The sequence below is a fragment of the Erpetoichthys calabaricus genome, chromosome 4 (assembly GCF_900747795.2).
Source record: "Erpetoichthys calabaricus chromosome 4, fErpCal1.3, whole genome shotgun sequence".
NCBI classification, from domain to species: Eukaryota; Metazoa; Chordata; class Cladistia; order Polypteriformes; family Polypteridae; genus Erpetoichthys; species Erpetoichthys calabaricus.
In genome coordinates, this window is record NC_041397.2 from 175,659,256 (window position 1) to 175,676,661 (window position 17,406).

The 17,406-nt window shown below is 35.7% G+C and overlaps 1 protein-coding gene across 1 annotated transcript in view; it reads left to right on the forward strand.

Annotated features, from left to right (window-relative positions):
• Positions 1-17,406, forward strand: part of itgbl1 (integrin, beta-like 1) — a 684,868-nt gene that overhangs the window by 319,315 nt on the left and 348,147 nt on the right. Inside the window, exon 7 of the mRNA XM_028799973.2 lies at positions 2,323-2,469. Coding sequence (XP_028655806.1) covers positions 2,323-2,469 — 147 coding nt within the window. The remainder of the gene's footprint in view (positions 1-2,322; positions 2,470-17,406) is intronic.

Genomic DNA, 17,406 nt, shown 5'->3' on the forward strand with positions numbered 1-17,406 from the left:
CTACATAAATAATTTAGGAATAAAAAAATCATGCAGTCTCTATTTACTAGGACTATTACAGCCATGGGACGAATTGCATTTTAATGTTAAGTGGCTTTCTTTGAAGAGCATATGGTAGGTTAAGCTTCTTTAATGTATAAGATTTGTTCAAACAATGGATAAATAAAATACTTGGTGTATCACCACAGAAGCCTTACTGGAAGTTTTAATATCAAAAAAGATAAACTCTCATTTAATAGGCCAAAGACTGAACACTTGTTTATAATTTTATAAGTAATGTAAGAAGTCTAATAATGCTATGGCTTGTAAAGAAACAGAAAAGTGCTCATTAGACAGTTTGTAATGCATGGGATTAAAATTTGCAAAGTTTATGAAACAAACAAAAACTTTTCCATATATAAAAAACATTTTTATATGATGTATAATTGAACACTAATTAACATGATAGCATTACCATATTATAATGTTACTGTCATTACAGTGAGTAATCCCTTCAAGGTAATAGGGAGCCCAAGCTTATCTCTGTGGCATTAGATACAAGGCAAGAAACTGTTTGGGACATCAGTTAATCACAGGCTTTTCCCAGGTAGAAGAAGATGAAGAAGACATTGTATTCATATAGTGCTTTTCAAGACACTCAAAGTGCTTTACATAGTGAGGGGGAAGCCACTTCAACCACCACCATAGATGATAGATGGCAGCCTTTTTGTGCCAGTACACTCACCACATGTTAGTTATTAGGTGAAGTGGTGAGAGAGATAGTTAGCAAATTGGAGACAAGGGGTGATTAGGGAGCCACAACAACCAGACCTGAAAGGTAATTTAGTCGGCACATCGGGAAACACTCTACTCTTTTTAGGTATTTATGCTTACACTCGCACTTAATTAACCTCTTAGGCCGATCATTAGGCTGAAACAAGAGTATCTTATGAAACCCCATGAAGGCAAACAATGAATGAGGAAATCCCACCTAGACATACCTGGATTAGGATTTAAACTGAGCCCCCTGCTTAACCAAGCTGCTGTCAGGTACATCAGACCTTCATATCCACAGAGGCAGGCCAGCTTCCAAGTGTGAAAATCCAAGTGTGTCTAGTGGCGCAACTCATTATTTGACTTGAGAATTGGCATGACAAAAAAAACATGAACCAAGGTGTCTTAATTATCATGTATAAATTCAAAAAGTGGTCAATCATGACCACTGGTCTTGCTGACAATCATGAATGATCATTCATGAGGGGAAATCCTAATATCCAATTTAAAAAGTGTAAAAGGCACTAAAACACTTGAAGAGGTACTATATTTATTATTTAAAAATAGCTAAGAAATACTTCACATACAAACTGAGTATTTATTACATTTTTAAATATTTAAGTGACTTTAATGAATACCCCCCCCCCCCCTTTATTTATTTTATGCTTTTGTACTACTCTCATTTCTTTGTGTGTTTTGAGTGCAGTCATTTCTTCAATAATAGCAATGTTACATATGTTAAGCTGGTTAAAATGCATTGTGTGTAATAGAATGTATCTCATAACAAGAAACATTATTCAGTTTCTTTACAAAATGTGAAATTTGAGCATATCAGAATTGTATTTCTAGTATAACAATATTTATGTGACAATAATACTGGGCTGCACTCTGTTGTTTATCAAAATAACCCAAGCTTTCCTGATCCCCTAAAACCAGGATGGCTACATTGGTCAACACAACAAAATTGAAGGTTCTGTATGATATAAGATATCCTGCTTATCATTCTTTCATTTCTGCCCTTTTAACATTTCTATATCAGTTTGAAAAGGTTGGCCTCCACCTATATTTACTGGTGGCTTGAAAAATCTTTTTGAGGAAAGTAATTTGTTTTTGCCGTAGGCAGTAAAATGAACAAATGTATTTTTTTTTAGTTTGTCCTATATATGAACTCAGAAGCACTGTTCAGATAAAAACCTTTCTGAGATACAATATCAGTTCATCCTTCTAGCCACAAAGTATTAAAATAACATATACATTGCTGATGCAGTACCCTTTCTTAGATATTTTAGCCTAAACATCCAAAAATATAAAATGTATGTGAAACTAATTAATTTAATGGTAACCCACCACACATTTTGAGCTCCCACTTTTTAACATTTTTCTAGAATGTTGCTTACATAGTGTTAGTTCATTTAAAAATTACAATTAACTTATAATTACTGTTAGCATGACTAGTTTGTTGGTGTTTTCAAAACAAACTGAATAACTTCTTTGCAGAATTAACATCTTCGGTTATGCTTGTAAACTGACTGATGACTAAACATCTCTCTCATTGTTATGTCTGTAAAGGTCATGGACAGTGTAACTGTGGAAGGTGTGACTGTAAAGAAGGATGGACAGGGAAAAAGTGTGAGCATCCACTTTCATGTCACCTGACAGCAGACGAAAGCAAAAAACGATGCCAAGGAACTTCTAATATGCCTTGTTCGGGGAGAGGTAAAGCAACTTTAAATTTCTGACTTTCTTGTAAATTGTCAGAATTGGCTCTTCGCAATATTCTTTCTTATACTGTACATTATAATTTATCTACAAGTTATTCCATTATTACATTACTACCAAACTGAAATTATGAATTTTGATTGGCTGGAATCATTTGATGTCTTGTTTGTGATGGCACATTGTTGTGGGAGCTTTGATTTCTCTACACTATAATACTAAGAAATAATGACACCCTTTCTCCAGTGTAAAACAATGGCTTTTATCTAATCATGGTTCATGATCTCAATATCGTTTCTTAGAAGCTGTTTTGAAGCCTTCAAGTCACCCAAAAATTAATTAAAGCCTTTATTAGAACCAATCTTCAATAAAAACCCTGTTATTGATTAAATGAATGCTCTAAGTGATATTGCGTAGGCCCTTTTCCACTTAGTTCTATGCAGAATCAACCAGTATTAAATTAGAGCAGAACTGGAGTTCGAAAGAGATATGTTGAATAAAGTCCAGTGTCTCTGTCATCGTGGTGAGGAGATAGGGATCTCTTATAAAGAAACTGCAGCACTCAAAATGAAGTTGGTTGATCATGAGAATAGGGCCTGCTGAAAATATGTATATACATTACAAATCTTCCAAAATGTATTAAGAAGAGCGAATCAGTTTCTTGTAATAAATGTCTCGGCTGAAATGGTCTGCAGTGCTGAATGGTGTTGTATACACTCAGAGCCTGCAGAATTTTCAGCATAGATGGACTCATCTATGCCCTTTGTATCCTTATCATTCACTTCATAATATCGGCTAGCTTGTGACGAAAGCTCCAGAGGTGTCTGGGAATTGGATGTGATGGTGTTCACTTCAAGTTACTCCTGGACCATAGTGTGATAGCATCTCAAAAAAGAAATGGCCATAAACCTACCCTTAAAGAGAGCAAGAGAAAGGACTTCCACGCTCTACTTTATCTCGCAACACTGAAAGTTCCCCTGGATTTTTCCCATCAATACTTTGGTTGACCAGTAGATGTTTCAAAGGCAATTGAATCTTTTCAATATATGGGGGCCTTCTTAATTTAGCGGCTGATATTGTGTTGTCCCATTTTAAAGTGATACAATGATTGAGTGATTCGAAGTTGGGTCATGTTTATATGCTAGCGTACCTTTCTCTGTACTGTCATTAGAAGACTGAGATCCTACACAGGGCTATGTTAGGTTCAAGGCCGAATCAAATATGGTGCATTGTGCCCCTAGACAGTGGTAGGTGGATGCTCACCCTTAGAGACTGGAATGTGTTCAAATTTGTATGTCAAACCAATACCCCTTCTTGCAGATTGGACTATATTTATATACTTGTTATGTGGGGAGTGGACACTTGGATGAGCCTTAGCACCACCAAAGTCATAGCGCACCTTAGCCTAGAACTATGTTGTCTTACTAGGTTTTTATGTGATGTGTATTGTGCACTTCAAATTTTACAACAGATTAAAAGGTTTTGTTGATGATGCTTACTTTAAAAGTTGGTCAGCTGTGGAGTGAACTTCATTTTTAATTATTGCCTGATATTTGCATTCATAACACCAGATATTTATGGTGTTTTCCTCCTCCCAGGGCTCCAGTTTTTTTCTATTCCAGCTAGTTCTATGTTTTTCTTTTTACTTTTCAGATGACTGGAGTTGGAGAGTTCTCAGAGTAATGTGGACATGAATGACATGTTGTCTGTTTATTTCTGTGGATTGTGCTGTTACTGTTGTTTGGTTCATATCTCTTTTTGTTTTGTCTTTGCCATATTGTCCCTTGTTCTATATTTTGGCTGACCTAGTGGCTGCTTTGAGCAAAATTCAAGGTTTACGTTATTATCTTGTTGACGGAGGTCTCCAGGATTGTGACTGTATCTGTTCTACAATCTGGCAGTGGTTCTACAACTAGCTGATGGACAGATATTGTTTTTTATTAGTTTTGCTAATTAGTTTCTACTTTGTTTCTGATGTATTTGAACAAATCTCCATCCTTATATGTGATAGTTCAGTATTTAGTGAGTGGTATAATCTGTTCTTGCATCTTGCCTCAAGACTAGTGGTGGCACTCTGCACCTGTACTTGGTGAGGAGTGCTGTGTAAGAAAAAAGTAGTTTGTACTATTGCATTACTGTATATTTCTGAGGTGGTGGTAATGATAGATTGGACATCTATCTCTGTGAAGGGGATTGCTTATGTTCTGGTTTGCGTATATTATTTACCTATTTTTTGACACTTATTGCATGCTTAGCCTACCTGGAAGAGAGTATCTCTCTGAATTGCCTTTCCCAAGATTTCTTCCATTTTTTTTTTGTAATGGCTGTCAAAAAACATCGTCTGTTAAGGCCCATTGACTCATTCATTGTGTGATTTGGGGTTATGCAAAGAATAAATTGTTGTTTTTTATGCTCCCTGATGCATATATTGTATTTCAACTTCTTTCACTGGCAAAACAATTATAATGCTATTGTATGAATCACATCTCAGCAATAGGTCAGAATATTCTAAATCTTAAGCATACAAGAATCGCAAATGAATTTGTATTTCTTTATGGAATCCACAAAATCAGACTAGGAAGTGACCTTAAAGAGTGAGGTTTATACCCCTGCCACGACAAAATGGGAGTCGCAACAGAATGCATAAATAATTAGTAACATCTTATAATAACAAAACATAAAATGAACCACAAACTAATGAAATAATTATCTGAGATTACAGTTTTTGAAGGATTTGTGGCAGAAGTACCTACCATCATGACATGTGACATATCTGTCTTATCTATCTAATCAAAAAACATTTTATCCTAGGCTACAGAAAAAATCTTTGGTTTCCTGGAAAATTGCATGATTTTTGCAGGATGCTAATGCATTTATGGATACATTTATTGATAACCTCCCCACCTCCCATAATTAATCTTATTCTTTAATTCCTTTAGTAGGAGATTTTGCATGTTGTTCGCATCCTCCTAGAACGTTCTAAAATTGATATTAGAACAGTTGCTAGCCTTATTTTCTTCTCATTTTCAGATCATAGTTTCTGTATTTTATAGCTGAGCATTATACAACAACTAAATCACACCACCATATGGCATTTAAATAATATTTTGCAGGGTAATGCTCGTTACCGCAAACAGCTTTTAGAATATATAATGAATTCATGTTATTTAACTCAAATAAAGTGGACAATTCTGCATTTGTGTAGCAAACTGGCAGGAGTTTCATTAAAGATGTAACAACAACATTTGCAGCTTATCTAGCTCATTGTAGATGTAAATAAATCACTGATTTAAAGGGAAAACTATAAAATCACATTTTTATTATAGCTATGAATAGCAAATTATTGCAGTGCAGAGCCTAATACTTTTTAAATATGATAATAATAATTCATTACATTTATATATGTTGTACTGTATTGTATTCATGACTTAATTTATTTTCTCAACTTACTGTTTGTATGTGCAGCTTCATGTAATCTATTAGCACTGAAAGTCTGTATAAATTTAAAACTTTTGCTTCCACTGAAGTATTGAACATACAGTAACTAACTATCATAAGAAAACTAATAGTGAATTCTGAAAATTTCTTAATGTTCTGAGCCTCTAATTCTTTCTCCTGGTCATATAGATGTTTTTCTATCAGTGTTGAACATTCCCTGATTGTCTGCTTTAGAATCCACTCAGATATCTGAACTTTAACAAGCTCAGGAGATCTGAAGTGCTGACAATTGCTGGGAATAGATGGTCACCACACCTACTATGAATGCTTCAGTCTGCTATCTCTAAATGTCATCTAAACACTAATATAAACATGAAAATGGTCTCACTTTTGCTGAAGCAGCTTAAATATATTTTGGCAGATTCAACTTGCTGACCATTCTCATTAAAAAACTCAGAGGTTTCGCTCTTTGTAAAAGCACTTTTAGTAGATTTCAACATATCATTAATAAATCTTGATTACAATGGTTTCATTAAATTCCATTTAGCTTCTGATGATGTCCAACGTCTTATCCATGTCATTGCTGTCCATTTTTAAACTGACTGTATCTCTGTAAGTACAATGTAGGATGGTTAAAACCTGCTTAATGGTTGTTTTGACCATCTTTTCTGTCCAGGTGGACAACTCAGAAACTCGACATTGACAGTTTTGTTTATGTGCAGTGTAAAAAGGAACAGACTCGACACACGTAAAAAGGTATGGGGTAGCCACCCATATAATATTCCTGGCTGCAAATAGTTTTTGAAATAGCACAGAGCTGTTGACAATACTGAGTCCAACACAGAACTGACTAGGGTTAGAAAAGATGGTGGCTTTAAGGGATAAGACCGGAAGTGATGTAGAGGAACTAGAAGTGATGTCCTTCTGACGTCAGCCTGTGCGCTGGAAGTGATGTTCTTCTGGGTGCCCGAACCGGCATCATCAGCACTGAATCAGATAAGTTTTCCTGTGGCTGGTCTGTAGAGATAACAGGAGAAGGTTTAGTGCAGTCCGCCGCCCCCTGGCCTGGTGTGGAATTACCTTTGCTTGGTCCATACAACGTCTCCCTACTCACATGTGTGTGACAGCAGTAAGTTGGTGTTCAACCAAAGTTCATCCTCCTTTCTTGTTTATGTCCTGATAATGGCAGCAAATTTTTTGTTTCTGCCCAGCTGGGTTTCCTATAGGAAACAATGTCTTTTTTTTCTACCCGGGGACCTTCCATGCATAAGGCAACATCTAAAAGGTGCTACAGTGGAACCTCAATAACCAAAGAAAAACAAAAACACGCAAGATTTGGCAAAAGGAAGGGTGCACATTGTCAAGGTCCTTAGCACAATGTATTTTTTTGAGTAAGCAATTGAGCTAACATATATATTTTTTAGCAGTTCATTCATATAGTCTTACATATATCTGTAAGACTAAAGTTTAAAGCAGAAAGGTCAGAAATATGGATCTATATATGTCTTGCATTCTCACTCCATCCTAATGACTAGATAATTTCATTTCTGATTTCTTTATAATACTAATAAATAGTAGTGCCTAGAATAAAGCAGCAAATAGTTCAACAATTGTTTAGGATATATTAAGAGACATGTCTTTTCTGGATATTGATATACTTGTGATTGAGCTCTATAGCAATATTTTGTAAGTCCAAAAATTAAACATCTGTTTAAATGAATATTTTTTCCTATGCATATTCATTTTATTAGAAATCCCCAAGTTGAAATCTGTCAAATATATAAAATTTTGTTACAGAGATCAAATCATTTAGGGACAGCTTGCCTTTATATAGTAAGTTTTCCAAATGTTTTGGTGTTTAAATTACATTTACATTTTGACTTTAAAGTTCCTAAAGTTAAGGTGGATTATGTGCAATACCTAAATTCTTAAAAAAAAAAATTTCTTTAGTAGAGAAATATTAAAGGAAGAATCTTATATTGGCACATATGAATTTATGAAAATGGCAAAGTTAAAATAAAATAAATAAATACTTTAAGTTCTGTTTAAGTCAAGCTTATCTGAAAAAGAAGGTAGCAATCTATTTCCAGTATGATGTGTGTGTGTGTGTGTGTGTGTGTATATATATATATATATATATATATAATAATATCGTACTGGATATTTTTCATTTATTCTTTTTAATATTTCAAAAAAATTCTTCCATAGTGGTTCATTTTTCAGTGTGTATATTCCACAGCTGTCTGTTCTTTTAGCATTTTGTCATTTCTTTTTTTTTTTATTTAATAAAATTTTTAATTATGATTAAATCAGATATATGATTTCTTTGTGAATGCAGTTTCCAGTGTATAGGATTAACAGAGTGCACTGGAAGAAAGAAATGAAAAAGGCCATGAATAAATATAAAATGAAAATGCTTCAGTTCCTATTTGATTTATCAGATGAATTCAGTGCTTTAAGTTGGATGGCAAACTGAAAATGGTTTTACAATAGAATAGTTCAAAGTGAAATTGTGCAGTGAGGTTCAGCATAACAAAACCTGTGGTGTCTAAATAAGTATGCCAGGCAATCAAATTCATTTCAGTTATGACTTTTTCTCCCTGATGTATTATAATAATAATATACAGCTTGCCATATGGAGTACCGACAGGAAGTACATTGGTGTGATGGAGGATTGTGCACCTTCAGTACCACCGATATCAACAACTACTTTACTTAGGCTCTTCCTTCCATTCTTCTCTTAATCGATGCTTCCTATTGTGCCTTGGCAATTCCCCTTCCCATTATGTTCCTGGGTCTGCCTTTCCCAAACTGGGTTGCTCTCCCACCAGCATTCACATCGTAGAGGGAATGTCAGAGATGGAACAATTGGTGTACGGCATCATCATTGAATCAATGGACAGCTTTGACTGAATAGCATACGAGGTGTGATCAAAAAATATGGTGAATGTTGATGCAGAGCACCATCCAAGAGCAACACAAAACAATTCAATGCAGGTTCTGACATGTCCATCCTAGAGCCTAGTTTGTGACAAGTTTCAACTTGTTTGATACTGTCAGTCGTTTGTGAGCCACTATTGAGTTCAAGTGTGTTTTTCAAGTTTGTTGTTAACGGATATCGAGCAACATATTAACATGAAATTTTGCTTCAAATTGCAAAAAGCTCAGGAAACCCATCAGATGTTAAAATCGGTTTATGGTGACACTGCACCAACAATTAAGACTGTTTACAAGTGGTTTGATCTATTTCGTAGTGGATCTGACTCGGCTGAAAACAAGAAAAGACCAGGACGTCCTTCAACATCAATAACCAAGGAAAATGTTGAAATGGTTTCATTCTTCATCATGACAACGCTCCTTGTCACACATCCCTTCTGGTATGAAAATTTCTGTGGAATAACAACATTACGCTGTGTCCGCATCCACCTTATTTGCCAGATCTGGGACCGTGTGACTTCTGGCTGTTCCCTAAACTGAAAGTGACCGTGAAAGGCAAACGATTTCAATCCATTGAGGACATCCAGGCAGCCACGACAGCCCAACTAAAGACATTCTCGAAAGAAAACTTCCAGAACTGCTTTGCAAAGTGTCAGGAGCGTTGGGATAAGTGCATTTGAAGTGGAGGAGAGTATTTTGAGGGTGACTAGTAGTTATAAATCTTTTACTGCAATAAATGTTTCTTTTTTAAAAACATTCACCGTATTTTTTGATCACACTTCGTATATATTTATGCATAGCCAGTAGAATATACAGAATGAGCAAGTTATTTATAACTTGGCCTCTACAGTAGCAGTTCAGGCATTTTAAATTTCTATAACACCACGTTTGAATTGAACTTTAATTATTTTTATTTATTTTTTATGTATTTGTTTACTTATTGTTCCTACTATTGAAGTCTTACTCTGTTGGCCTAGCTCTCTTTCTCATGGGTGGGGATTGATCTGATGTGAACTTAGTTTTGTAAAATATGACTTGCTTGTATGGAATGTTATTTGCTTCTAATAAATTCAATAAAATGCTTAAAAAATGAGTTGAACTTTACATTGGTAGTTTAGTTATTTTCATTCTATAAATAAATGTATCACATACATATCCTGTTATTAATCCTAGTAAAAGTGCAGATGTCTTTGACAGTAGATCAAATTAAATCTTTGTCATTACAACTTGTATTGTGTTTCAGTATCTTGCATTTCAGCCCTCACAACCCATATTATAGTTCTTAGTTTATGGCATTTTGTACATCTACCTTTTAAGATTTCATCTAATGCTTTATACTGTATGTACTGTAATTGGCTCTTGATTCACTAGTGCAGTGCTTTGCTTTGAATAATCCTATAATATTTTGCAGAGGTTATGTAATCTAACTCCTGAATGTGATTATACACTATTTCACTTTTAAACCATTAGCAAAAATAATTTTTTTGTATATATAGATATTACTAATAATATTCGTTATTCAAATGTGCTTTTATTTATGACAGATTTCTGAAATGCAGTATTTCTAAATAGTGGAATTATGTAAAATATATTATATACTATAGATAGATAGATACTTTATTAATCCCAAGGGGAAATTCACATATTCCAGCAGCACCTTACTGATACAAAAAACATTATTAAATTAAAGATTGAAAATAATGCAGGTAAAAACAGACAAAAACTTTGTATAATGTTAATGTTTACACCCCCGGGTGGAATTGAAGACTCACATCGTTTGGGGGAGGAACAATCTCCTCAGTCTGTCAGTGGAGCAGGACATTGACAGCAGTCTGTCGCTGAAGCTGCTCTTCTGTCTGGAGATGACACTGTTTAGTGGATGCAGTGGATTCTCCATAATTGATAGGAGCCTGCTGAGCGCCCATCGCTCTGCCACAGATGTCAAACTGTCCATCTCCATGCCAACAATAGAGCCTGCCTTCATCACCAGTTTGTCCAGGCGTGAGGCGTCTATATTCTTAATGCTGCCTCCCCAGCACACCACCGCGTAGAAGAGGGCGCTCACCACAACCATCTGATAGAACATCTGCAGCATCTAATTGCAGATGTTGAAGGACGCCAGCCTTCTAAGGAAGTATAACCGGCTCTGTCCTTTCTTACACAGAGCATCAGTATTGGCAGTCCAGTCTAATTTATCATCCAGCTGCACTCCCAGGTATTTATAGGTCTGCACCCTCAGCATACAGTCACCTCTGATGATCACGGGGTCCATGAGGGGTCTGGGCCTCCTAAAATCCACCACCAGCTCTTTGGTTTTGCTGGTGTTCAGGTGTAGGTGGTTTGAGTCACACCATTTAACAAAGTCATTGATTAGGTCCCTATACTCCTCCTCCTACCCACTCCTGACACAGCCCACGATAGCAGTGTCATCAGCGAACTTTTGCACGTGGCAGGACTCCGAGTTGTGTTGGAAGTCTGATGTATATAGGCTGAACAGGACCGGAGAAAGTACAGTCCCTTGTGGCGCTCCTGTGTTGCTGACCACAATGTCAGACGTGCAGTTCCCAAGACGCACATACTGAGGTCTGTCTTTAAGATAGTCCACGATCCATGCCACCAGGTATGAATCTACTCCCATCTCTGTCAGCTTGCCCCTAAGGAGCACAGGTTGGATTGTGTTGAAGGTGCTAGAGAAGTGTAGAAACATAATTCTTACAGCACCACTGCCTCTGTCCAAGTGGGGAACTAGTAACTCTGTAACTAGTGTACATGTAAATACTTCAAATAATACTGATAATTATTAACACAACAGACTCCCGGATGAAAAGTAATTGTGCACTAGCTTTACTGCATCTGATAAATTTAAAACATATCCATTTCTTGTCACATTTATTTGATTTGGGATTTGTGTATCACACTTTAATGTAAATCGGTAATGCATCCATCAGTTTTCAAACCTTCTTGATCCATTTCTGTGTTGAGAGGCCAATCAATCCAACAAACATTATTTTATGTAATGCCTTTCCTGCAATAAATATTTTACAAATAAATCAAGAAGTACATTGCAAAGTAAATAATGTAGTGATTATTCTTGGAAGAAGATTGAATGAATACACTGTTGGGACTCCAATAAAGCTACACGGTGCAGTACATCAGAATTGAAACAAAAAAAGTGTCACTAGTCAGTGAAAATATATTCTTTAACATTTTCAGGATCTTAAATGCCTTGAGAGAGGATTTCATTATGTGCTGTGAGGCAAAAAGGAGTACATTGAAGTCTTGGACTATTTAGAAACTCATTTTCAATACCTTGTAGTTTGAAGGTTAATACCACAGCCTTGGCAGTTATTTAAAAATACACACATACTAAATCACTATTTATTGCAGACTTAAATAATTACCATTGGTTTTAAATCTAGCCATATTAAAATAAATCAGGCTTTGAGGAGTCCATTTCTGTTAAACTGCTTGTCCATTTCTGGAATGAGGAGGAACTGAGGCCTGTGCCAGCAGCGTTGAATACAAAGTGAGGGCACCAGTCCATTTTATGGTCAAGCACACATCTAGCCGTTTAGGAATGATGTAAAACCATTAATCAACCTAAACTGCATGTCTGTGTGATGTAAGGAAAACCAGAGTACTTGGAGAAAAAGCAGCCATATATGACTTCCATGCTGCTCTAAAAGTTTGTATTTATTAATTCTCTACAACAATGCAGTAAGCAATCTTAAGAAGGACTCCAATCCAATACAATACTTAACAACATCAGTCATATAGGGTCAAATTAGAGGCAACTATTGACCTAACTTTCACATCCTTGAGATGTGCATAGAGATCTGGCTACCATGAGAAAAATACACACGCATAATAAAAAAACATTCAAACTCCACAAGACAAAAATCATTCAATAATTAAAACCCAATCTCATGGTGTGGAGAGGGACCAACACTAACCACTGCATCAGTTCTTTAAAAATTATAGTACACATAATATAACCTTGCAGTTTTTAATAACTGCATGTTGGAAAACCAGTGTGCTCGATGTGGGAGAGTGTTGCATACATGTGTTATGTCAAGTTTTTTGTAATGTCAGCTTTTAACTTTGCTGTAGTAGATGTCAAGGTCTGTATTAGGGAGTGAGAAGTGTTTTTAACAATGAATATTAACTGAAATTAGGTAGACTACATTAGATGATCTGCAGGAAAATGATCCCTTTATGTGATGTTCAAGTCGGCAGTGTGGTATAACTATACCATAGTCTACCTAATTTTCTGCATGAAATGTCCTGACACTGCACTCTATGTGGGAGAAACTGGACAAACACTCCGCCAGAGAATGAATTTACACAGGTTCCACATTAAACATGGCAACACAGATGTTCCTGTAGCGGCCCACTTCAACAGCCATTGACACTGTGAGAGGGACTTTAAAGTCACAGTGCTTATGGGCGACTTCAAAACACAGCAAGAGAGAAAAGAATGGGAAGTTAAACTCATGCTAAAATTTAATACATTACAACATGGATTGAATAGAGACAAGAGTTTTATGGCCAGATATGAGGATTGTTTACATCTCTCAGAATGACAGACAACCTGTCTACAGATCTACATTGTTTTGAAAATACTCATTACAAACTTCAAAAGGCTTTGTTGGACAGTTATCTTATCTAGAGATCTTGACCATACATTGTTCTTCTCTCTCTTGTTAAATTAACCCTAGCCTGAATGAATCTATTATTTTTTTACATTTAAAATTTCTCATTTAAAGATTTACCAATGTTGTTTCTTGTCCTAGAGTGTGTATATAAACACAGGGAACTCCAGTCTCTGTATTACATCTTTCCTGAAGATGAGGCCTGAGTTGCCTCGAAAGCTTGCATATTGTAATCTTTTTAGTTAGCCAATAAAAGGTGTCATTTTGCTTAACTTTTCTCCCTTTTCAATATTCAAATATAAACAATACATACAGTACAGTATACTATGTATACTTTGTGAAAGTGCTTAATAGGTTCACAGTTTCAAGATGTAAATCCTTATGCATGAAAATTCTGTGCTTTTAAGACTTTGACTACATGCTGTATTTGGACTAGTGACCCTTGGAGTCAATTGTACTCAGTTATCTGGGTTGTTGAAAAACAAATGAAAAGGGTATTCAATAAAATTTTGTAAGCTGGTAGGTACCATGCTTTGCTAACTATACCAAGAGTTTTGTTAGGTTTTTCCCCACAGTTTCGGGAACTAGGAGAATGGGAACAGGTAAGAAGTGTATCAGGATGGCTGATATATATATTTTTCATTAAATGCAATAAAGTTCTGTATGTTATGTTTTAAAACTTAAATTGTGCTTTTACTTGTAATTTATCTTGATCCTAGAGAGGTATGTATTTTTTCATTTCCTATAACACACTACTATGCAATATTACAACAGTGTAACAGCAGAATAAAGTTAAATTTTGAATAAATTATTACACACAATTTTTTAAAAATTTAACCAAAACCGATGGAGCCACCAATTAGTTTTACTAAGCAATCTAGTTGTTACATGAAATAACTACTGTAAATGAATGAATTGGATAAATTAAATTAGAATTAAAAATACAGCATAAAATAATGCAGTTAAAATGAATTTTTCATTTTTATGATTTTTTGCTTATGCCTGGATATATTCTATAACTTCAAATACTTAGATTTATTGTGATCTTAATGCATATTTAGGAAAAACGCGGGTTTGTGCTGGAAGGGCTGAAAAGTGCCATCTGGTAGATTTTTGTTAGTAATAGATTTATGAATATGTCACAAGATGTTTGCTCGATTTACAATGTTGGCATCAAAGAACACACTCCCCTGATGCTCTGTCTCAGCAGCTTTATCTGATGCATTATGCTGTATGAGTGAGCTGAGCTGAGAGGTTTCTGTTATTAAAATAACATAACATTGTCAAACCTGCTTAATGCAATTCAAGGTTATAGAGGGCCGGAGCCTAACCTGGAAGGATCTAGCTCATGACAGGGAACAACCATGGATAGGCTATCAGTTCATCACAAGACTGATACAAGTAATTATACTTTAAACGCTGACAGTCTTCATTCATTCTGTATTATATAACTTCATATTCTATTTAGGTTTGCTGGAAGCTGGAGCCCATCTTAGCAACACTAAGCACAATCCAGGAACCAACTCTAGACAGGGTGACAGTTTATCACTTATTCAGTGACTTCCACAATCCATTATTCAAAATAGACAAGCCACTTTTTTATTATAAGCTATCTTCAACACATTTTGTAAACATGTGAAATACCAGGTTATTATGGAACTATTTAATTGTGGGAAGATTTTGGGGCGACTTTCCTAAAGCAAATCCCTTGTCTAAATTGTGCAGATTATTTTCCTGTAGTCACACAGTTACATGTCATCTTCTCACTCATTATGCACTATTCTGCACTTACTCACCTGAAAGGAGACGCCTTCTAGAGTTGAAATGCACTTGCACCTAGGACTATGGTCCAATTTCACTCAGGATCAACTGCCACTATGCCACTATGATTCTTCTCTCTAGGAACCCCCCCCCCTTTTACATATTCATGGATTTCCTGAGCATGGCCCTTAACCTGCAATTGCTCCTTTCTGGGTATGACGTTAACCTGCATCCATTCCTGTACGCAGGTCTTCCAACTTGCAAGGAAGAATTTGGGGGTTGGTAGTCCAGCCACTGTACAAAACTTCACACTCTTCCATTGCATTCAAACTAGTGTGGTGCTGAGGTGTCACTCTTTGCACAGCTGCACTCATGTTCTAATTGGGATCCTGCGGTGGGTGTGGCAATGCACTGTATCATTGCATGCTCCCAACCCTCCCTTATCGCAATATAGCAACAAGGCAAGCTAACAAACTGGTTTAGATAAGTTAAGTTATTCAGTCATTATTGTCTTTATCATTAGCTGAATATACCAAAAGAAGAACCAAAGCAAAGGAGTGTGACAGTAACAACATACAACCTGGATGTATGTACAGACAGTACTGACAGATGGTGAATGATGTTCAGGTGATCCTCAGCTCTTCTGGCTACACTGCTGTAGCTGAGGTGACTCCCAGCATGGAGATCTTTTGATGGCTATGTTATTCCTCCTACTATTCCATTCAGCTCATTGTCTGACTTCAGTGGCATAGCTAGGGGTGGAGGGGGCGGTCCGCCAACTCCTGCACATTTTTGGGGGCAGTATTATTGGTTAAAAGGCTCAGTACAATTTGTTTGTAAGCAGCAGGGTTCAGAAAATGAATGAAAAAAGTAAAATTCTCTGATTTTTATCCACCAATGCTTTAAAAATAATTTTCAGACTGTCCTTTTGTGACAGCATCAGACACAGCAGTTGAAATTTATGAGGCAATAACAAAAATAAACATAGACATTACACTGATAATAATTTCTAGGAAGATAAACAACTAATTTACAATTTATAATTTCATTTCGTTATCAATACGAATGCGTTCTTGCTCTGCGCAGAAAACATCCCCACTTATCATTTGTACACTACACTGGTTCTGGTTTTCGCAGCGTAATTATATTAAACTAATAATTAGAACATGGCTTATCAGTGCGGCTATACGATATTCTTGTCTAGTTGATGCTTATAAATAATTATATGTGACAAATTGTTGGTGTTTCTCTATATATATGAATAGATCTATGCAAAATTTATCTTCATTTTTCTCTATGCGTCATTTTAATTTTCTATTTAAATAGGTTAACATATTCAGATATGTTGTAGGGTGACAAATTGAAGTATCGCCCCGCCCAAAGCAGCACGAACTCTAGCTCCGCCCCTGTCTGACCTTATAATGCTGGCTTAAAATGGCTCAGTTCTTGAGATGGTGAACTCATCCTTTTGAAGAGTTATATTGAGCTTTTTGGACCCAAACCATACTTCTGAAATTTTAAATCAGGCAGTAGTCCCCATTTGATGTATATATTTGATGTTTATGCAAATATGTATGCATACATTCTCAGCAGCTTGAATTGTGCAAGCATTTCTGCTCATTCAGCCTGAAACCAGTCCTTAACCTTTAACAGAACACATCAAAATTCACACCTAGTCAAATATATAGCCTGTTAAGTCTAAAAATATGTTTGTTGAGAAAGCTTAAATCCACATGACCTACTTAAAACAGACTTATCATGTTAAAGCTGAAAAGAAAGACAACTAACATATATTCTTAATATTGCTACTACATAATCTAATCTTCTATTCCCTGTCAGTGGCTTAGTTACATGAAATTGTTACATGATATGATGGATATCTTCAGTATAAAGAAATTAAACAGTGGAAATAAAATGTCAGGTAGCTTTACAGTACATTGTTGCTATAATTAGGTTTATTAAAGAGCATTGGCTCTTTGCTAAGTAGTATTCTGGTATTCAAATTCAGACAATATCTTCATAGATTTAGGAAATGAAGCACTAACAAGAGTGCACTGAGTAATGAAGGGCACATTATAATATACAGATAAAGTGTTAGCATCATGCCTGTAAATAAGCAAACAAAACAGTACTAGTGAAGTGTTGGCCT